Source organism: Zootoca vivipara, chromosome 1 (assembly GCF_963506605.1).
Source record: "Zootoca vivipara chromosome 1, rZooViv1.1, whole genome shotgun sequence".
NCBI lineage: Eukaryota > Metazoa > Chordata > Lepidosauria > Squamata > Lacertidae > Zootoca > Zootoca vivipara.
Genome location: NC_083276.1, coordinates 26,552,863 through 26,575,007, shown reverse-complemented (window position 1 = coordinate 26,575,007; position 22,145 = coordinate 26,552,863). Strand labels below are relative to the sequence as shown.

Genomic DNA, 22,145 nt, shown 5'->3' with positions numbered 1-22,145 from the left:
TAGACAGTCCAGAAGGAGGTTATGGTCGATTGTATCAAAGGCCGCTGAGAGATCCAGCAGAACTAGGAAACAGCTCTCACCTTTGTCCCTAGCCTGCCGGAGATCATCAACCAGCGCGACAAAGGCACTTTCAGTCCCATGATGGGGCCTGAATCCCGATTGGAAGGGATCCAAATGGTTCGCATCCTCCAAATGGTTTTTCAGCAACCACTCACTCAATCACCTTGCCCAAGAATGATAGATTTGAGACTGGGCGATAATTGGCCACATTTGCCGGGTCTAAAGATGTTTTTTTAAGAAGTGGTTTAATGACCGCCTCTTTCAGCGGGTCTGGGAATACTCCCTCATAGAGGGAAGCATTTACCACCCCGCGGAGCCCATCGCCCAGCCCTTCCCAGCTCCCTTTTATTAGCCAGGATGGGCAAGGGTCAAGGAGACAGGTGGTCGGTTTCACTCGTCCAAGCAGCCTGCCTACATCCTCGGATGTAACAGATTGAAATTGATGCTATGAAACATGACTATACAGGGCTCCAGCACTCTCCCGCCCTGGCCCTGCTCCCACGGTGGAGTCTACCTCCCTCCGAATCTGAGCGACTTTATCTGCAAAAAAACTTTGCAAAAGCATTGCAGGAGATATTGGGGTCCCTACCAGGGATGACAAAGGTGGTTCGGATAGATTGCGAACTACCTGGAACAGTCTCCTGCTGCTGTTTTCTGCAGATGTGATAGAAACGGTGAAGAAGGTCCTCTTCACCATTGCCATTGCCACTCGAAGTTGAGCTCTAGCCTGTGTCCGGTCTGATTCAGAATGAGTTTTCCGCCACCGGCGCTCTAGCCGTCTCAGCGACTGTTTCATCGCCCTCAGCTCCGGGGAAAACCACGGGGCTGTCCGGGCTCCATGCAATCGGAGAGGGCGCTTCGGAGCCAGACAGTCAATAGCCCTGGTTAACTCCACATTCCAGCGGGCCACCAGGGAATCAGCTGAATCACCAGGGAATCAGCTGAAAGGCCATCGACATGGGATAAAACATCCCCTACCACTCTCTGGAAGCCAATTGGATCCATTAAGTAGCGGGCCGGACCATCCGAATCGGTCCCACCTCCCTGCAGAGGGGAAGGGTCACAGAGAAGTCCAGTTGCACATGGGGACATGAGGCATGTTGGCAAATCCCACTCCCCACACTGTGCCTATAAAACATAACATGTGCGTAACACCTGTCACTATAGCATATCCACAGATTTCTGTTCTATTTTGTTGCCTGTTGAGTTTTTTTAGATTACCACTTTTTGTGTAAAGAGAAAGGAGACATTCACAGCTGGCCACACAGAGTGAAGTAATCCCCTATTTTTTTTATTTCTCCATATTAGAAAGTAAGCCCCTTTTCAAAAGTGAATTTCAATTAATAAGGTGGGCACAACCCCACTCTGTATAGGCTGTCCCCACAAGGACAATGTCTGCATAGGGTACCTGTCATTCTTTGCATGCAAAAGCTGCCAACCCCTTGTAATCATGGCAAAGTGAGTTCTTAAACTGCAATTCCTATATGATGTGTTCACACTTTTTCCTACATGATAAAAATGTTTCATGCAAAGGAGTCCTAGAACTGGATTCTCAAATCAACTAGTTATTACCCAACAAGCACCACCCAGTGAATTCACCAAGCAGTGAAAATCTACTAGGAATCTGTAGTCTGGAGGAGGGCCAGTGCTCTGAGTGGAAAGTCTATTTTCTACATTATTTTGCCAAGCAAAGTCACACTTTGTCCATACCGATTTCTTCTTGAAAGCTCTCTGTTGAGGTCGTCTCCCAAACGAATTTGTTCACTGCTAAGATCTCTGAGTGACTGGTGTAAAGAGTGCAGCTGCAGTAGGAAAAGCACAGAGTTTAAAACCATGCATTTAGGTAGGTTTCTTTGCCTCAAAATCATTGCACACACACACACACACATACACACACACAGACACGAGACATTTGTGCAAACTACTTTTACAGCAGCCTGGTTCGCATGTCACAGTAAGCCAAACTATGGCTTACTGGGACTGCACAAATGTGCTTGGTGTTTATTACTTTCTGTTAAGGATGGCTACCTACCTGATCTGGATTATCTCCACAGTCAACAAATCGGACAGCAGACCTAGACCGCCGCCGCCGAGTACCCAGGGTGTCAGTATAATCTCTGAGGGGAGAGGTAGGCTGGAAATGACGACCTTCTTCACAAGATAAAAGACAGGCAAATTAGCATAACCTTCTTAAGAAATATGCATAAACACAGTTTACATTGTGATAGAAGATTCAGATAACCATATTTTAAGTGAACTCAAGCAGTCCACCTCCATGACACCTTTCAGCCTACTAGATTATTAAGTTACTGAACAGCATTTTTTTTAAATCAAGTGTTTGGATACACCAGAGCTAAATGAAACATACCTGGGGCTCCACCATCCAGGTCACTTGGATATAAGCTTGAAAGAGATGCACTTCTTACTCCAGAATTTCTCAGTAACCGTTGGCTCCTTAGTTGACCTATGGACTGCTCCAGTGTTTCTTTAAGCTGCATTAAAACGACAACTCATTAGGTGGGGACAGCAAGAGACTTTGTATGAGAACAGATACAATAACTAGCTGAATAGCTATCTGACACCTGTGGGGTTGGGGGGGAGGAATAGATATGACTTCTTTAAAAAGCATGCAGTTATGGCCCCACATGACAACAAACACACATTGGCTGAAATGCTTAGCATAACAGAGTATCACCATGGGAGAGGTGTTTCTGAAATGTTCAAGTCCTATCTGGGAGAGTTGTACCCTGTGAAGCCCCATGAACATTTGAATTTGCTCCAAATGCTGAATGAGACATGTAAATTCATATACTTTTCATCTGCTTTCATGAGTTCACATTAGCAGCACTGTTAAGTTTTTAACTCAGTTGCAACAAGATGTTGTGTTGTTATGTTTATTAGATCTAGCTAGGAGAGAATGTTCTAGACACAAAGGTAGGTTTGTGATTTGGTGGACCAAGTCCATTATTTTTTAGTTGAGTTTCTTTCTAAGAAACAAAATACAAGCAAACAAGGCAAAAATACTACCTGACATTTAGAAAACATCTGAAGGCAGCCCTGTTTAGGGAAGTTTTTAATTAGTGTGACATTTTAATGTATTTTAATCTTTGTTGGAAGCCGCCCAGAGTAGCTGGAGAAACCCAGCCAGATGGGCGGGGTACAAATAAATTAGTAGTAGTAGTAGTAGTATTTTAAATTGTTGCAACCTGCCCTGGGACCTTACAGTGAAGGACAGGTAAAAACTGAATTGTTAATTAATTAATTACATTAGGGCAGGAAGGATCCCTGTATGACAGGGATAGGGAAGCTGTTTCTGCCTAATGGCCACATTCCCTTCTTGGCAATCTTCTGAGGGCCACATGCCAGCAGTAGGCAAGTCCAGAGGAAAAAGCAGGCAGAGCAACATATTCAAAATTTCCCTGGGAAAAGAAAGCTAGTTTCTACACACACTCAGACACTCCTTTTTCTCCTCCAAGCAGACAAGCAAGAGGCATTATCAGAGTTCAACGACACATTCCAGCCAGGCAAAAACACCTGGGGGTCTGAAGCAGGGGAAGCGAGCAGTTCGGTATGAGGAGAGCTCCAAGGACTAGCTGGAGAAACTCACAAGGACTGAGGGTTCCCGCACTTTTTGTGCAGTCTGATGGAACCTTGCTGAACACAAGGTGGAGATGAAAGAAGCGCTCTATTTGCAGCACAGCAGGGTTCAGATGGAAAGAAAAGGTCGTGCGCTGTCAGAAACATTGTAAAGAACAGCATTTCTCGGCTTAGAACGGAAGACAGCAAAAAGAGAACAAGTCTGCCACGCAGCCTGGCAGACCACAGCCTTCCTCCACCACCCACACCTAAAAGAGTAAAGCAGATCAAAGTTGGCTACAGTTCCAGCCCACCATCACAAGACACTGGGGAGTGAATAGGAAGATGCATCCAGCAAAATGTTTAGGGGCATAAGCTGATAAGTTTAGATTTTACCAACAGCAGCTCACATTTGCAATTGCTTCTGCCTGTTCATTGTTGTATTCTCGATACTGGCCCAGCATCTGGTCCACATGTTTCAGGTTCCGATTGGTATCCTTACGATAAACATGGGAAAAGAAAACATCATTAAAAGAAAAACCTCAACCACAAACACTACCCCCCTGTATACCTGTGCCACTTCTCCTATTCTGCTTAATGCCAAATCAGGCACCTTAGTGTTTGAAAATGCTGAATAGAGGCTTCCTATCCAAACATGCACACAGGCTTCATATCCTTAGCCATGTTCAAATATATAAAAGGATGTCATATAGAGGAGGGAGAAAGGTTGTTTCCTGCTGCTCCAGAGAAGCGGACATGGAGCAATGGATTCAAACTACAAGAAAGAAGATTCCACCTAAACATTAGGAAGAACTTCCTGACAGTAAGAGCTGTTCGGCAGTGGAATTTGCTACCAAGGAGTGTGGTGGAGTCTCCTTCTTTGGAGGTCTTTAAGCGGAGGCTTGACAGGCATATGTCAAGAATGCTTTGATGGTGTTTCCTGCTTGGCAGGGGGTTGGACTGGATGGCCCTTGTGGTCTCTTCCAACTCTATGATTCTATGAGTCCTTCATGAACACAGGCGACAGCGTGAAGACAGCTCTTATGGGGGATGGATGTGGATAACCCAACCGTGTGGGTCCGTGAGGGATGACAGGAAGGGAATGTGCACTCCAGGTGAAAGAGCACATGCAATTCCTGAAGCAGGTTTCTGATCCAACAATCATGGCTAAGGACAAGCTCACATTATGATACCATATATACATATGGTGTGTGGGTGTGGGTGTGTATGTGTGTTCAACACTGAACAAAAGTGAACATTCCATCAGCACAAGGATTTCTACTTGCTACCTAGCACAACAAGGTCTCCCCTCTCTTCTTCCCTCAATATGCCCCACAAATCTGTTCTAGGGTTCCCACCACAGCAGACTTAGGGGTGGTGCAGGGAACATACCGGGGGAGCAAGGAAAGCCTGTCGCACTAGCACAAGATTTTGTTGACTATCACCCATATTTTTTAAAAAAGGGGGGGGAGTCACAGTGTTCACAAGGCACTATGTGTAGAATATTAGGTACAGCATCACTTCATCTCAAGATTATTAATATACAGAGAAGGTCAGCTAAGGACTGGTGCAGAAATATGCTATAATAGTATCAATAGCCTTACTCGCTGATTCTATGCATATATATTTTTTCTCAGATATTTTTCTGATATCAGTGGAACTTATTAGCAAGTAAATGTGCTTCTGGACTGTAGCCCAGATGATTTTGTGCCAATGCAACATGACATTTAAACAGCAAACATAAATAACTGCAGCAATTTCTCTGGTTTATTCCAAAACGTGCTCCAAACTTTTTAAAGTGTCTAGCAATATTTCTCACAGATACAGCCCCCAGACATGGGACACAGTGGAGGGATCTGAAGCCCTTTCTTATCTTTGCACAAGAAACATAAAAACAAGCTTTGAAAAATGTAGTGCTGTTAGCAACCTGTAATGTGCTTGCTAAAGTATGGATCTTCTCTGTAACATCTTCAGCACCACCATGATTTCGGACTCTGGTTGCCCGTATAGGACCACGTCTCCCAATTCTACGATGGAAGTTGTCAGATTCGCTGGATGAATCGGCCATTGGTATCTTCAGAAACAAAGCAACAACAGCCCCTGACATTTAGTTATTTCAATTACTTATTAGCTACTTTTCAGAACCAAGTGAGAAATAAAACAGTAGAACCATTTGTAGAGTATGGATGACTGAACAAATAACAGGCAAGCGAAATGTCCCAAAATATCATACTCTGGCATTATACCAAAAAACCCAAAAGCCTAGATGAGAATAAGCAGATTGGGGATGGCTTTACTTCCACTGGCTCCCAATAAATTCTATGGAACGAAGTAAACAGTAAAGTTTAACCCAAGACAAGAGTTGAGAAGGAGCACGGTATGACCTTCTATCAAACACAATACACAGACTGAGACCCCTACAATATTTTTTGTTTCTATGTTTTAAGTTTACATGCCACTTTTCTACGTTCACAATTTTCAAAGCAATTGACAGCATAAAAAATGAACTCCATCCGGCTTCCGGATTCAGCGCCAGCGTCGATCGGCGGGGCTTCGTCTCGTCTCCGAGACGGCCCGTCTCTGCTAGGAGTGGGGAGGGCAGCGAGAGCGACGCTGCGCCCCTTAGAACCTCGGGAAGGGCGTCCCGAGGGCAATTTGCTCAGCACAGACCCAAACCGGACTCCCCAACTCTTCGGCTAGCTCTAATAAGAGCTCCGGAGCGAGGAGGGTAGAAGTCGCGGGGGCCATTTTGAGCGGCAACGTTATTCTAGCAGGGAGAAGCTTCAAGCCGAAGGCGGAGAGCGCTGGATTCTTCCGAAAATAAAACGATTGGAAAAGACTGTAAGTAATCTCATGATTTGGATTATTATAAAACAATTTGGATCTGGGAGAGAGGGGAGAAAAGAGGAAGCCACCCCCCCCACGGCAACAAAAGAGACAGTAAATAGAAACCCGAAGCCATAAACAGAAGATTTACAATTCAAAGGATCCCTCAAAGGCATCAAAGAGAATCTCCCCTTTGATGCAGGGTGAAAAGGGGAGAGAGACTGCGGTTTATGACTGCCCTGCAATAAGAGGTACAGCCTAAGAAAAAACCTGTCTTTCCACTCGGGAGCCGGCAGCCCAGACAACCCACTGAGTTGTCAGGATTTATAAGTCAAATTTTACTTCACTTTGTATTTCTGGACTTTGTGGAATTTCTTTTTTGGCTTAAGTGTTTGTGAAATGTGAGTTCGAACTCTATTGTCAATAAGACTTGAAGAATGCAGCCAGCTTGTTAAAATGGAGTCGAAAAAATAAACTGTGATCATATTCCACCCCACGTGACAAGTTTTGACCTTGGCAGGACTGAAATATGTCAACAAAAAAGTGTTCCCCTGAGTTCCAGCGGTCTGTTTTGACCTTAATGTGGGAAACAAGAATAGAGTTATGTCAAGAGGAGACACGACGGCAAGAGTTACAGAAAAAATTCCAGGAGGTGATGGCGGAATATGATTTTTTAGGAGATGAAGCTTTTGACACTGAAAAAGATGAATGTGAGAATGACAAGGATGGGGAAGGAAAAGATGAAGATGAGGATTGTGATGATTCAACACAAAATGAAGCACACCACGAAAAAAATGATGACTCTACTCTACAAAAAGTTGGATGGAGTGCCCTGCTTTTGAGGGGGGCACGATTGGTATTATTGGAACTCCAGAACGCCCACAGGGAAGAAGGAAAAAATATGCAGAGAAGAGAAGAAATCCAGGGGTCCTGTATGGTGGCCTGGATGGCAAAAGACTGTAAACAGGGGGTGGGATGAAGGGAAAGTGATGTTGTGATTAAGGATGGATTAACAGGTTTATAACTGGTCTGCTGATTTTGGAATTTGCTGGATTGGGGGGGTGGAGCCGGCAATCGGGGATGTAAGGTTAAATTGAGAATAGTTATAGTTTTAAAAGTGAATGGATTTTGGAAAATGTGAAAATATGGAGGCTTATAGAGGGAGAAAAAACAAAAAATTAGGCACGGGAAGAGAAAATGGGAGTTTGATTTCTCAGTGATTTGAATATTAGATGAAAATGTTAACAATTGATTTATAAGTTGTATAAGATGCAAAGGTGTATTTTTATAAAGTAAGAAACTGTTGCAGATGATTAAAAAGGGATGAAAACCGGGGAAGGGGGGGGAGGGGAAGCCCACAAAATATGGTTTTACAACTATGAATGCAAGAAAAAATTTTTTTGTTTTGTATTGTTTTTTCTTTTTTCTTTTTTCGCCCTTTCTTTTTTTTTTTCTTCCCTTTTTTCCTATTTCTATTTTTCTCTTTTTTTTGGGTATGACAATAGATGGTTGGATGGATGTCCTCCTGCGTACTGCCCTGGTTTGCTGGAGCTCCCTGGTGGCGGGGGGGGGGGCTTTGGGGTCAGGGGGGGGGAGGACAGAAACCCAAGCATAAAATGGACCATCTCTGACTGTTCACATACATGGGATACTTCTGTGGCAGGGGAGGACCCATGTGGGTGGGTAGGAAGGAGGTGGAAAAGGGGTTTAAGTATGTACCGTTTTTTTGCTTTTTTGTATTTTGTAAAATTAATAAAAAGTATGTTCAAAAAAAAAAATGAACTCCATCCATCCATCTGTAAAAAGGGAATACTTATTCCTAAAACAGAAAAAAAAGATGGAGGCTGATAGAAGCAGAACAGTAAAGAAGCAGTCGACATCTACCCCGCACAGTATTCACTAAAACCCTTTTGGATAAAAATGTTTCACCCTGGCACCTCCCTTACGCTTTCTGGGAAGAAGATTCCACAGACATCGTGCCATCACTAATAAGGATCTCTTCCCAGTTACCATTCTCCAAAGCCCTGAAGGTAAGAGCATCTGAAGGAGCACCTTCACCTCCTTCTCTCACCCTGCAGGTGTGTAGATCTCTATAAAAATGATGTAACCATATGGGTGATAGCAAGAGAACAATCGATCCCTATACATTTGTGTTGGGAACTCTGCTACTATCCTATTTTCTGCTCCTGGTCTGTCATGATATGAACTCAATCAGATTGTTTTGCTCTGTTCCTGAAAATCTCTGGTAGCATGTAGGATTCATCTCTATCCATTGTGTATTTTTGATGGCAAAGGAGGAAAGCTCTCACTTATGGCTTCCAGACGTTCATCCGGGACAGTTTTCTGCTGCTGCTTCTTTGATTTTAGCTTTGCCAAATTCAGAACTTAAACAACTGTCCTGGCATGAATGCTGAACTTAAAACCATTGCCCTGACATGTAACCAGTCTGTGCCACATGCTTAAGATCATGTACTGACTGGTGCAGCCAGACGTACAGCCAGTCCTGCGTATTTTCTCACTGGCGCAACCAACCTTGCGCCATATATTCAAGCTTCTAAAAACTGCTATTTTTAGTACAGCAAGCCCAACAGCAAAAGCTCAGTTCTAAAGAGAAGCCACTTTCTTACAGAGCAAAAAGAAAGGCTTGTTTAATAGTCACTGCCAAGGGCAGCATTGAAAAGAGAAGAAGGACAAAGTAGTTGGCTGAATGGGAAACATTCATCCCAAAATTAAAGACAATTTTCTACTATGTATTTATATGAATCTTATACATACCTCAGCAAGTTACTAAGTGGAAACCATTTTTATGGCTTAATTTTTGCAAAAAACAACAACTCTTGCATCCTAATAGATCCATGGATCCTTAGCATTCTTCTATTTCCAATAGTCCTCAAAAGCTCACAAGTTAATTTTAGTTAGCAGATCTTTGAAAGATGAGTGACCTAAGGCAACATCTTTCAGAGATATACTAAAAAGTGATAAAACAATACAGTAATAGAACTTGTACACAAGGAGTTAGGCGTCTTCTACATTAGTTGTACTTAAAACACACACTTGTGGTGGTAAACCCAACCACTTTAAAGTTTTCTTTTACTGCTCCTCTTGTTTTAAGAAAAAGTGTTTTGAACAGTTTGGGGGGAAGTCTTTTTAAAAACAATGCTTGCCTCGTTCCCCAAACATGCACACATATGCAGTAATTATTTAAGAATTTCTAGGTTGCCTAATATATATATTTTTAATCCCTGAGTGGTATACAAAACTAACATTAAAAAGCAGTATAATTAAAAAAAAGTAAAACAGCATCATAAAAACAGGAACAAGTTCCTCCCAGGCAAACAAACACTTGTTGCTCTGATCAGCCGTTTTCTAACTTATCTCATTACGGAACACTTTTCACATTGACGTAGCTATGAAAATCTATCACAGAACCTCTGCACATTGAATCCTTTCAATTCCAGAACCCATATTTAGCACAACCATGCACTTGGAAAGCTTTTTCTTAATTTTAAACATATATTTGTATAGTGGTAGTGCTGCTGTTGTGACCCACCTTAGATCATGCTCTTAGATCAGCTGAAGGCCAATGACACAGGCCTTAGAACTGAGTGTATACTCTGCTCCCCAGTTGCTGCTTCCTTGGTTAGTTGTTTCAATCTTAAGCTGTCATGTGAACATCTAAAACACACCCAACCATCCTCACACTTCTAAATTCAGGGGAAGATCAGTATTGAAGCAGGAAAGTTATAGTTTTGGGAAATACCATTACTGATCTTCTCCCTGAGAGACCCCTGACAAAGCTTCCAAGGAGCTACCCCAGAGGACAGGATCACACTTCAAAATGACCTTAACAGATTAGACAACTGGGCCAAAGCAAACAAGATGAATTTTAACAAGGAGAAATGTAAGGTACTACACTTGGGCAAAAAAAAATGAAAGACACAAATACAGGATGGGTGACACCTGGCTTGAGAGCAGTACATGTGAAAAGGATCTAGGAGTCTTGGTAGACCACAGACTTGACATGAGTCAGCAGTGTGATGCAGCAGCTAAAAAAGCCAATGCAATTCTGGGCTGCATCAATAGGAGTATAGCATCTAGATCTAGGGAAGTAATAGTACCACTGTATTCTGCTCTGGTCAGACCTCACCTGGAGTACTGTGTCCAGTTCTGGGCACCACAGTTCAAGAAGGATACTGACAAGCTGGAACGTGTCCAGAAGAGGGCAACCAAAATGGTCAAAGGCCTGGAAACGATGCCTTATGAGGAACGGCTTAGGGAGCTGGGTATGTTTAGCCTGGAGAAGAGAAGGTTAAGGGGTGATATGATAGCCATGTTCAAATATATGAAAGGATGTCATATGGAGGAGGGAGAAAGATTGTTTTCTGCTGCTCCAGAGAAGCGGACACGGAGCAATGGATTCAAACTTCAAGAAAGAAGATTCCACCTAAACATTAGGAAGAACTTCCTGACAGTAAGAGCTGTTCGGCAGTGGAATTTGCTACCAAGGAGTGTGGTGGAGTCTCCTTCTTTGGAGGTCTTTAAGCAGAGGCTTGACAGCCATATGTCAAGAATGCTTTGGTGGTGTTTCCTGCTTGGCAGGGGGTTGGACTGGATGGCCCTTGTGGTCTCTTCCAACTCTATGATTCTATGAATTCTGCAGACACAGTATCTGCCCTGGTCAAGCTATACTGAGCTACATATATAAACAGAATAAAGAAAGCAGGGCGCTTATATCAGAAACACGGCACATATTTTTCAGCCTGTTGCCTGAGGAACAGCGATGAAACAGTTGCAACAAGCCACAACTTCTCTACCCTGAAATTAACAGGAAAAGGAAGCTGAGTCAAAAAGAGATCTTGGTGACAATTGTGACATTGTAGCTTTTGCTTAACCCTCACTGAATTAAGTCAATGTAGTTGAACAGAACAGAACCATTGAAAAAAATAGGGAGAAAGGAAAAAGAGATCAGAGTTTTTGACAACACCACAGCGTGGAAACCCGTTTGTAGTCCATATTGCACCTCGTTGCGATTAAATTACAAGCAGCTCAAAAATGTTAAGCCCAACATAGAAACTTTCTATGCAGCCACAGAGGAACCACTGAAAAGGGATGTGATGAAACAACTTGAATACGGTACTATTCTTAGCCTTTCATACAGACAGAGAAGATTGTGCAGTATCAGAAATCTGCCATTTCGCTGATCAATCCTCATTTCATTCTATTTCACAGAAGGGTTTTCCCTTCTTACCATAGGTGCAAAGCTTGCCCCGATTCAAGGGCAATTATCTACACACTTCATGTTTTTAACTTCCTTGTAAGGGCAGAGACCTGTTCCTCACAAACATTACAATACAGACTTCCATATGGGGAGAGGATGTGCTACAGACAGGTGACAGGGAAGCACAGCAACTACCACAGAGAGCTACTACACAATCCCACCCCAAAATCATATTGCAAAAGTACATTTCACACCATGCTGAATATTAATGTGTGTGTGTGTGTGTGTGTGTGTGTGTGTGTGAATGAATGAAAGTGCATTGTATAAACCGCTTAAACTGCTCTTCAGGTTTGAAATCCCTATTTCCCAATCCCTATGTCTCCTTGAAACACAAGCCAGAGAAAAATAACTGGCCATTGTCATCTGAAGTCGCTAAACCTCAGAAGCACAGCATCAAGCTGAAAGTCCCACTGCCTTCAGTCGGGCATATTCCTAACTATGGGCACACAGAATTGCAGCCCTCCCTGGAAACATACCTTAACTGGGCTTACTAGTAGGTGAAAGAGGTAGCAGGGCATCCACTTTGCACGCAGAAGGTCCCAGGTTCAATTCCTGACATCTCTGAACAAGGCTGGGAGAAACTGAAATCCCGGAGAGCCACCACAGAGCAGACAATACTGAACTAGATGACTGGTCAGCCCCACCCCCCATCAGGCCTATGGGTCAAGGCTATAGGGCCTGGAGTGAGGGAGAAAACAGACTCCACGCCAAATTAAGCCAAAAATGTTAAAACAGCACCACACTGCTGTGCTGCAATGACTAATACTGTAATATAATAATAACACTAATTTATTATTTATACCCCACCCCTCTGGCTGGGGTTCCCCAACTACTCTGGGTAGCTCCCAACATAATATTTAAAAAGCGACAAAACATCAAACATTAAAAACTTCCCTAAACAGAGTTGCCTTTTGATGTCTTCTAAAAGTCAGGTACTTGTTTATTTCCTGGACGTCTGATGGGAGGGCATTCCACAGGGCGGGTGCCACCACCGAGAAGGCCCTCTGCCCGGTTCCCTGTAATCTCACTTCTTGAAGTGAGGGAACCCCAGCAGCCCCTCGGTGCTGGACATCAGTGTCCAGGCCGAACGATAGGGTGGAGATGCTTCTTCAGGTATACAGGACCGAGGCACTTTGAATTGTGCTCAGAAACGCACTGGGCGCCAATGTAGGTCTTTCAGGACCAGTGTTATACGGTCTCAGCGGCCGCTCCCAGTCACCAGTCTAGCTGCCGCATTCTGTATTGTAGTTTCCGGGTCACCTTCAAAGGTGACCCCAGTAGAGCGCATTGCAGTAGTCCAAGCGAGAGATAACGAGAGCAGTCTGCGGGCAGGGAGGGTCTCTGCCTGCGCACCAGATGCAGCTGGTAGGCAGCTGCCCTAAGAAAAGGGATCACTATTTTCTTTTTGCCCAGAATAGGATCTTGCCGCGCTTGGAAAACACAGAGGACTAGAAACTTAACCGCAGCTGTCCCCTTCAGTTGACTTCTGAGCCACCTCAAATGGCAGGCAAAGCTTATTTTTCATGCACAGACTCTGCGACCCTTTTCGAAAGTGCCACAATAGTCGTTAAGAGGAGAGGCCCCCTTGAACTTTTCAACCACCCCCAGACCTGCACCCCACTGTCACCATGGGCAGCCAGGCACTGGATCCCACCCCCATCGGCCCAAGGAGATCCCACCCCCGGGTTCGAAGCACCCCACCCCCGCCCAGACAGATCTCTCTCACCGGGCTCCCGTTCTTCGGTCCTGGGATCAACCCTCCCGCCCTGCGTCCAGTCTCAGGGCCGAGGCATGGCTCTCGGACGCCTCTAGCTCCAACCGCCCGGCACCCGGCCGGCTCCTCCACCCACCCCGCCGCTATGGCAACTTGAACTAGCCGCCCTGCCACCGGGCGAAGAGCGGCCTCTCAGGGCGCCAGGGCCCCCGCGGCGCTCGGCATCATGGGGGTCGTAGTTCGCAGCGCCGCCAGCCGCCTCGACAGTGGAGGGCAGAAGGGACTACGTTTCCCATGAGGCCCCGCGCCGGAGCTTCTCCGGGGAACGGCCCGCGGCGCTCCACGCCCGCGACCAGGGAAACCAGCGTAGCCGCGCGGCGGCGGCGGCTGTGCGAGGGCATGCCGCGCCCACTTCTTAAAGGAGCAGGCGCTCAAATTCCGATGGAAGAGGAGCGAGCAAGCAAATGGGTCGATGGGTGTGATTTGAGTCTGGAAGCAGCACACGCAGGCAATTTATTGTTGCTCGCCACCCCAAGCTCTGAGCGGTGCGAGATTCCAGGGGTTTCGGTTTCCGTGGAATGAGGGACAGCAGAGACTGTGGTGTCTTTAGGACAGTGTTTCCAAACTTGGGTCTCCAGCTGTTTTTCAACTACATTTCCCATCATCCATGACTATTGGTCCTGTTAGCTAGGGATGATGGGAGTTGTAGTCCCAAAACAGCTGGAGACCCAAGTTTGGGAAACACTGCTTTAGGATATATGGTTTATTGGCACATATACACGACCTGAGCCTATGATGGAGGGGCTCAGAAGGGCTTTCTTCTCGCATTGCCACAGCTTTGGGTTCAAGCAAAAATCTAGAATGGCTCTCACTCTCAGGCTTCTCTGCCTGCTTCTAGCCCCACCACACCCTTGCCCTGGCCTTTGACTTTCTCCACAAAGCAACTTCCTTTCTTAAACCCTAACCACCCATGCATTATTGCTCTTGCCTTGCTAATTCAACAATGAGATCCACCATTAGATTTTAACCCTCGCTGCATCCAGGAATTGGAAGGGACTCAGGAATCATATAGCCTAATCTCTCTCCCCCAAATTTACAATATAAAGACTGTAGTTCAGCAACATTATAACAACACAAATACATTGCTGTGTAGTGGACGGGGCTTCTTGTGAAGCTGGCATTCCGCCTGCTCCTGAAGACACATCTGCTTAGGCAAGCATTCCTCTGAATGTCTTGTGATGTTACTGTTTTAACTGTGTTTTAATGGTCATGCTTTAAAATTGTTTTATGGACTGGTTTTATAGTTGTGTAAACCATGTAGAAGCCATATGCACAATAATAATAATAGCGCCAAAAAGGCCCAATTATTTTCAGACATCAATTGCATGGATGCCTCTGCCAAAGAATTTTCTCTACATCCAGGTGCACCTTCCATGTATTTTATTTATTGTATCCCACCTTTCCTCCAAGGAACTCGATGTAGCATACACAGTTCTCCACCTCCACATTTAATCCACACAACGATCCTGTGAAGGAGGTCAGGCTGAGAGGCAGTGACTGGCCCAAAGTTGCCCAGTGAGCTTCATGACCAAGTGGGGATTTGAACTCTGGTCTCCTAGGGACCCAGGTGGCGCTGTGGTTAAACCACTGAGCCTAGGGCTTGCTGATCAGAAGGTCGGCGGTTCGAATCCCTGTGACGTTGCTTGGTCCCAGCTCCTGCCAACCTAGCAGTTCGAAAGCACATCAAAATGCAAGTAGATAAATAGGAACCGCTACAGCGGGAAGGTAAACGGTGTTTCCATGTGCATGTTGTTGTTGTTGTTGTTGTTTAGTCGTTTAGTCGTGTCCGACTCTTCGTGACCCCATGGACCATAGCATGCCAGGCACTCCTGTCTTGCACTGCCTCCCGCAGTTTGGTCAAACTCATGTTCGTAGCTTCGAGAACACTGTCCAACCATCTTGTCCTCTGTCATCCCCTTCTCCTAGTGCCCTCAATCTTTCCCAACATGGGTCTTTTCCAAGGATTCTTGGGTCTTTTCCAAGGATTCTTCTCTTCTTCCATGTGCATAGCTGCCAAGTTTTCCCTTTTTTTAAGGGAAATTCCCTTATGCTGAATAGGCTTCCTCGCAAGAAAAGGGAAAACTTGGCAGCTATGCATGTGCTGCTCTGGTTTGCTCAGAAGCGGCTTTGTCATGCTGGTCACATGACCTGGAAGCTATACGCCGGCTTCCTCGGCCAATAATGCGAGATGAGTGCGCAACCCCAGAGTCGGTCACAACTGGACCTAATGGTCAGGGGTCCCTTTACCTTTACCTCCTGGGTCCTAGTTCTCACACTCTAACCTCTATGCCAGGGGTCAGCAAACTTTTTCAGCAGGGGGCCGGTCCACTGTCCCTCAGACCTTGTGGGGGGCTGGACTATATTTGGGGGGGGGGGTGAACAAATTCCTTTGCCCCACAAGTAACCCAGAGAGGCGTTTTAAGACACATTCTACTCATGTAAAAACACGCTGATTCCCAGACCGTCCACGGGCCGGATTTAGAAGGTGATTGGGCTGGATCCAGCCCCCATACCCATGCTATATGCCCAACTGGTTCACAACAGAGAAACATCAGTGGGCTTATCTTCCTGTACAGGGAGGCAGAAAACCAGGTGATAGGGGAAACATAATGAGAGTGTCCCAGAAGAGGCACTGGACAAGAAATATCCACATTGCAAGATTTGTTGCAAGGCCTCACTTCTCTCTGATGGATTTCATTTCTAAAAAGAGCAAAGATGAGCTGAAAGGAGGATGCACTGTATTGTTAGGGCTGAAAGACACTTATAGGTCTTAACCAGCTGCTCCCTTGATAAATACTTTATCCTTCATGTAAGTTCATTGAAAGCTGAAGAGGTTGAATGGGAAGAGCAAGATGAATGGCACAAAACTGTTGAAGCCTTCCCTTGAGTGGAACTGCCTGCAGGAAATTGCAATTGTGCCTTGCCGCCTCCATGGCCTGCTTTGCTGCCCCTACCAATCGGCATCAATGCTAGCAGCAGTGGCAGGAAGGCCCTCAGGAGTGCCACCATGAGTACTCTGGCATGTGGAAAGGCTGGATATAAACTACTCTCTGATCAATCATTAACAAACAACACTTCTAGGAGTGTCAGTGGCGCTGCCATACCCTCCAACATTTCTCCAATGAAATTAGTGACATCCTATTCAACAACAACAACAATTTTATTATTTATACCCTGCCCATCTGACTGGGTTTCCCCAGCCACTCTGGGTGACTTCCAACACATGTACTGTAAAAACAAAAGATAAACATTAGAAAACTTCCCTAGACAAGGCTGCCTTCAGATGTCTTCTAAAGGTTGTGGAGTTGCTTATCTCCTTGGCTAGGGGGTCACATAATTCCATACCTTGATCCATACCTTGATTTTATACTGAACTGCCCTGAGACCCCCAGGCATAGGGCAGTATATAAATTCAATAATAAGGATAAGAATACCTCCCATGATTTCTCTGGTGAAAATGGGGATGCCCTAAGGAAAAGAGGGACATTCCGGAATCAAATCAGAAACTGGGACGACTTCTGTAAATCCAGGACTGTCCCTGGAAAATAGGGACACTTGGAGGGGCTGTACTCAGTGCCGGATTTACGTATAAGCTAAACAAGCTATAGCTTAGGGCCCCACTCGCTTGGGGGCCCCAAAAAAAGTTAAAGGGAAAAAAACAACTGGATGTACATCTCCAAAATATAAGATAAAAAAAATTAAAATAAAACCTACATACAGCAACAGTGTTTTGTGTTGTGTAGGCTTCTATGATGGAAGTCTTGGGCCCCGCCTGCTCCCTAAAATATCACTGGTTTGCTCATTTCTATTATAGGGTGCCTGCATTCTGCATGGACAGGTTGCATGGCAACATGTGCAAATGGCTTTAGATACCTATTAGGTCCATAAATTACCATATAGCATATATTCAACAACAAAAAACAACAGCGACAATTTGTTGTTGACAAAGGACAGCTGGACATATAAAGGGCCCCATTACCTTCATCAAACCTAAATCTGGCCCTGGCTGCGCTGCTGAAGGAGAGATCTCCCCTGCATTTCTTTTCAGAGGGGCTTTCCCGGCAGCCGCCACGAGATGGCAACCGAGGGCAGGCCCTGAAGCCGTCGGAACTCCGGAGCGTGGGATGCTCTGATTCGGCGCGGAGTCGCGGACTTCTTGCAAAGGTCCCGCACTTGAGTGGCTGGCGGGGCCGGGATGGGATGGGGCTTGGGAAGGATCTCCTGAGCATCTTGCCGCCCGGTGCCCAGACGGGAGGAGAGGACGCCGGAGCCCGTGGTCCGCGCGAGGTTTTGAGTCCCGGTGAGGCGGAGCGCGATCCCTCTGTTGGGGCTACTAAGGCGCCCGGGAAGGAAGGGGGTTCGTGGGAACACCCGGGGGCTTGCTTCTTAGGGGAGCAGCCTGCTGTTAGATCCGCAGGAGGCAGCGCCGGGGATTGCATGGCACGTCCACGGCAAGGCTCCTGGACGCCTTTTGCAGCAGCGTGGCCAAGATGGGACATTCAACAGGTAGAGAGATTCAACAGCGGAGATCCCCCCCCCCAAAAAAAAAACCTGCGGAAGGGGAATTTAGATAAGTGACGGTTCTCCCAATAGGGAAATTTACACATACGTAACACACACACACACACACACACACACACACACACACACACACAAAGTTTCCTGTAGTTGAATTCAGCAGGTGAAGATTCAACGGGGAAATTTCCCCCAATAATTTACGGAAGACGAATTCAACAGGTGAAGATTTAAGGGAGGGGTTCCTTCATATCTATGGGAGGTGAATCTGATAGGAGACGATTCAACCGGGGGGGGGGGTATTTCCTGAGTGCAAAAGATGAGTTCAGCAGGTGAGGATTCCGCAGAAAAGATGACTACATCTCCATGGCAGGAAAAGCTCCACCTGTTGAATTACTTTTGGTCATGCAGATGTTAAAGGTGCCCTGAGACGCCTTGACAAAACATACAAACAAAACACACCGTTGGGAGTTTTCTGTGGTGATGTCAACTTTTGAGGAGGCAGAGGATGGAGGGTTTACTGACTGGGGAAGTCAGTCTTTGGGAGAATAATTGCCGCTGTGCCCTGTGTTATGGGGAACCTGTCAAAGTTACTTGTTATTTAAAACCGTGATTCTCTTAAACTAAATCTGCATAAATAACTCGCTGTCTACTATCCTATGCACACATGGATGGGAGTAAATCCTATTGCACATAGAGGCACTTACTTCTGAGTAAGCATGCATAGGGTTGCACAATATGTTTTATAACACACCAAGAACGTTTGTTTATAAAAATCTGTTTTCAGTTCTCTATTACGATACTGAAGAAAAATACTATTTGTGACTAAGCATGTTTAGCCTTTTCCTCCCTTTCATGACACCGGCATTAACTTTTACATCAGCATATGGTTCCAAAGTTTGGGAAGTTATCATTTCAGGTGTCTTTTTCTAGTGTATTATATCCAAGCTACAATAGCCATATAAGCAATAATTGAAGTCAGTAATTTCCACATGTTGAGGACTTCTGTTCTCAATATTTGTTGATGAAGAATAATCTCAAATGAGATTATTCCACTCTTTTCCAAATATCTTGCCACCGTTATTTGCCTCTGATAGATCCACCACAAATAAATATGCCTACCCACTTGAGATTTACTTTTTCAACAGCTTGGAATATACTTGTTATTCGTTTACTTATTTCTTGAGAAGCATACACCATTGTATCACCAATGTCTAAAATAAATTTCTCTCATATTTGTATAAACAAGATTAGTGACCTTCTTTCTAGAAATATCCATTATTTCAAAAGTATTGGAATATCTAAGTCTCAAAGTCATCATGTGCATATACTTGTTTTGGTTCTTATTTTAGTTTTATCAGTCATTTTTTGGGGGGGGAGTTTGTGTCTTGTTACATTAACAACTACTGTAATCCTCCACCTCTTAATCTATTGTTTGCTAACCATGTTCTCACTTGAGAACATTCAAACCATCTTAGATCTCTGTCCAACATCTCATTTTGTATTCTTCCGTATCTCAAGAATGGAAGAATAATCATCTTTTTAAATGTTGAAAATTTCACAGATTTCTTGCAAACTGGATAATAAGTTACTTAGCCAACTTGGGTGAATTTATAATTAATCTAGTTTGCCCTAGATTCTCAGAACTATCTGATAGTAAAAACAAAAAAATTAAAAAAATCCTTCCAGTAGCACCTTAGAGATCAACTAAGTTTGTTATTGGTATGAGCTTTCGTGCATTTTACTTAACTTGAACAATCTCCTTTCCGCATCCCAAGCAAATAATTTAATTCATGGGTCATTTGCTCTTGTAGCTAGTTCTTATCTGCTTGATCATATATAATGTCGACGGCGAGGCATACTTTATATTGCTAGCACAATAATATAATATATGATAGAACTAACACTTCTTTTTTCTGAGACAACACAATACTAGAATTCTCAAATGCCTCTTGTTTATTTTGTACAAAGGGAATCCCTTCTTTGAAAAGATGGTTGTGCAGAGAAGTGAGAGAATATTGAAAGATGGCACTTACAGTGAGAGGATATGGAGTGAGTGATGTATGGGGCAGACTTGAGATTGTTATAAAGATCAGGTTTGGGGAAAGGGGAGGGATCTGCTTGTGGGTGGAAAAGTGAGGAGAGAATATCCAGTGTAATAAAGTTTAAGGAAACATATTCTGTACAAGAGCATTTTGTCTGCTGATTTTTCTGGGTCAGTTAACTTACCTTTACCAATGGTCATGGGCGTAGCCAGGGTTTTTGTTAGTGGGGGACAAAACCATCGTGACTGGTCAGTTAAATATTTCTATTGTTTTACTTGATCTAGGGGGGGGGGGCAACTGCCCCTCCCTGCTCTCCCTGGCTACGCCCATGCCTATGGTTCAGCTAGGTAGGTTTAGACCTTGAACTTAAAAAGAAGTTGTGCCTCTATCCTTTAGATGACCATACATGAAGCACACATAGCTAAGGTTTATCTCCAGTTTACAGTTGTATCTATTGTGTGTTAGAACCAAAACCAAAAAGGTTTACGAGTCCTGAAAAATAACAATACTCTGAGCACGTGCAGTTCTGCATTTTACATTATAGTACCATCGCACCCACAGGAATAAACGATGCTTGCTTCTGCAGCCTTGATGGTACATACGTTTACTAGGGAGCAAACCAGATTTTGTTGTAGAAAAGGATAATCTGTTTTGGAAGTAATAATAATAAAATGAATGTCTATATTGGGGTGTTGGGGTAATGTCATTCCTTCTGGGCCCCAGTGCCCCCATCCCTGCACAGGTATTGACACTGGATTTGTTTGCTATGCCCCCCCCCCTTCATCTGCTGCTGTCTGAGTGCTCATTTCAGGGTGGCGGCAGGCTATGTGTGGGACCCTGGACTTCAGCCACAAAAGTCCAGCCCTGGCTGTACTACTCCTTGTTGCAGACAAACTTTCTGCTTGATAAAGAAAACTTTTTCCTGTGCGTGGGGAGCACATAGCAATAAAAAAGAAAGAAATGAAAACAGATCACCCATTGAGAGGGGAGGTGGTATATGGAGCTGAGGGTGGGAAGGGATGGGATAGTACCTGGTAGATTTGGCATGGAGGAAGTTGAAAGGGATTTGTCTACTGCCTGTAACATCTTTTTATGCTTTTGCTTATTACGCCCTGTTTCCTTTTAGGGAGCATCAGGTGAACGTGGTTTTCTGAAGGAACAGCAGATTCCCTCTATTCTGTTCCCAGGGAAAAGAACTGTGGTCGTGTCTTCTCTCGCTGCGGAGAAGAGCTGCACAGGGCAATGAAGTCGTTTCCACAATAGGCTCAGGAAGATGCTGTGGGTACCAGAGTTCCTTCAGCTCCTGCTTTTGCTGGAAACGGGACTGATAAGTAGAGGCACGGAAATGTGCCCTTCGTCCCTCTGTGACTGCTCAGATTGGGACCGCTTCAAAGTCACCTGCAGAGAGATATATTTTATCCCCAACCTCCCACGGGGCACCAAGACTTTGTGAGTATATGGGACTTATATATGTTTTCCCCCACCCCAGTCTATTTCAGGGGCGCAGGGGGAGGAGGAGAGGGAAATCGCATTGCGCATGTAGAATTTTTCATTCAGGGATTCCACTGACAGGACCCATTCATTGAGTCTCGCCTAATAGGTGTGAAGCAGCAGCTTTTTTGAATGTGTGTAGGGGTGGGTCTGTGGAGTGCAGCAAAACAGCATGGAGGAAAGGGTCATGCTCTCTTCCATCATGCCGTGGTCCTGATCTGGTGGCTTTGGGGGAGCAGAACAATTTGTTATGAGGCACCCATGCCATATTTACTGTGTAATGCTAATGTAGGGTATGGGGTGGTGGCCTCTGTGCAGGAGATAATTGCTGAGTGGAAGGGAATTGGCTATTATCCTGTGCAAATCCCTCCATAAGTCATTTTAAGTCTTCCCAGCCATGTGAACAGTCAAGATCTAAACCCAGAAGTGAGTCTGGCTGGGGAATGAATGTTTTGAGACAGAAGGAGGGCGTTTGCCACAGTGGAAGAGCTGAAGAGTCAAGCCCGCCTTCTCTTCCCTGCATGCGTCCTACAGTCCTTAAACCCCATTATCACAACCAATGTGGGGTTATGTTGACGAA

The 22,145-nt window shown here is 44.9% G+C and overlaps 1 protein-coding gene across 6 annotated transcripts in view; it reads right to left on the bottom strand.

Moving 5' to 3' along the window:
- Positions 1-13,622, bottom strand: part of CEP128 (centrosomal protein 128) — a 181,036-nt gene extending 167,414 nt beyond the window's left edge. For 3 of the 6 annotated variants that reach the window (XM_035107853.2, XM_035107862.2, XM_035107871.2), the window contains exons 1-6: positions 13,467-13,622; positions 5,564-5,710; positions 4,047-4,133; positions 2,429-2,552; positions 2,093-2,211; positions 1,771-1,862 (exon numbers count right to left, since the gene is read on the bottom strand). In XM_035107853.2, the coding sequence (XP_034963744.2) occupies positions 1,771-1,862; positions 2,093-2,211; positions 2,429-2,552; positions 4,047-4,133; positions 5,564-5,704 (563 nt within the window). In that variant the 5' untranslated portion in view covers positions 5,705-5,710; positions 13,467-13,622. Of the gene's footprint in view, positions 1-1,770; positions 1,863-2,092; positions 2,212-2,428; positions 2,553-4,046; positions 4,134-5,563; positions 5,711-13,466 lie in introns of those variants that run through there. The other 3 variants (XM_060272451.1, XM_060272461.1, XM_060272464.1) reach the window with 3 other exon arrangements.
- Positions 13,623-22,145: the final 8,523 nt, after the last annotated feature.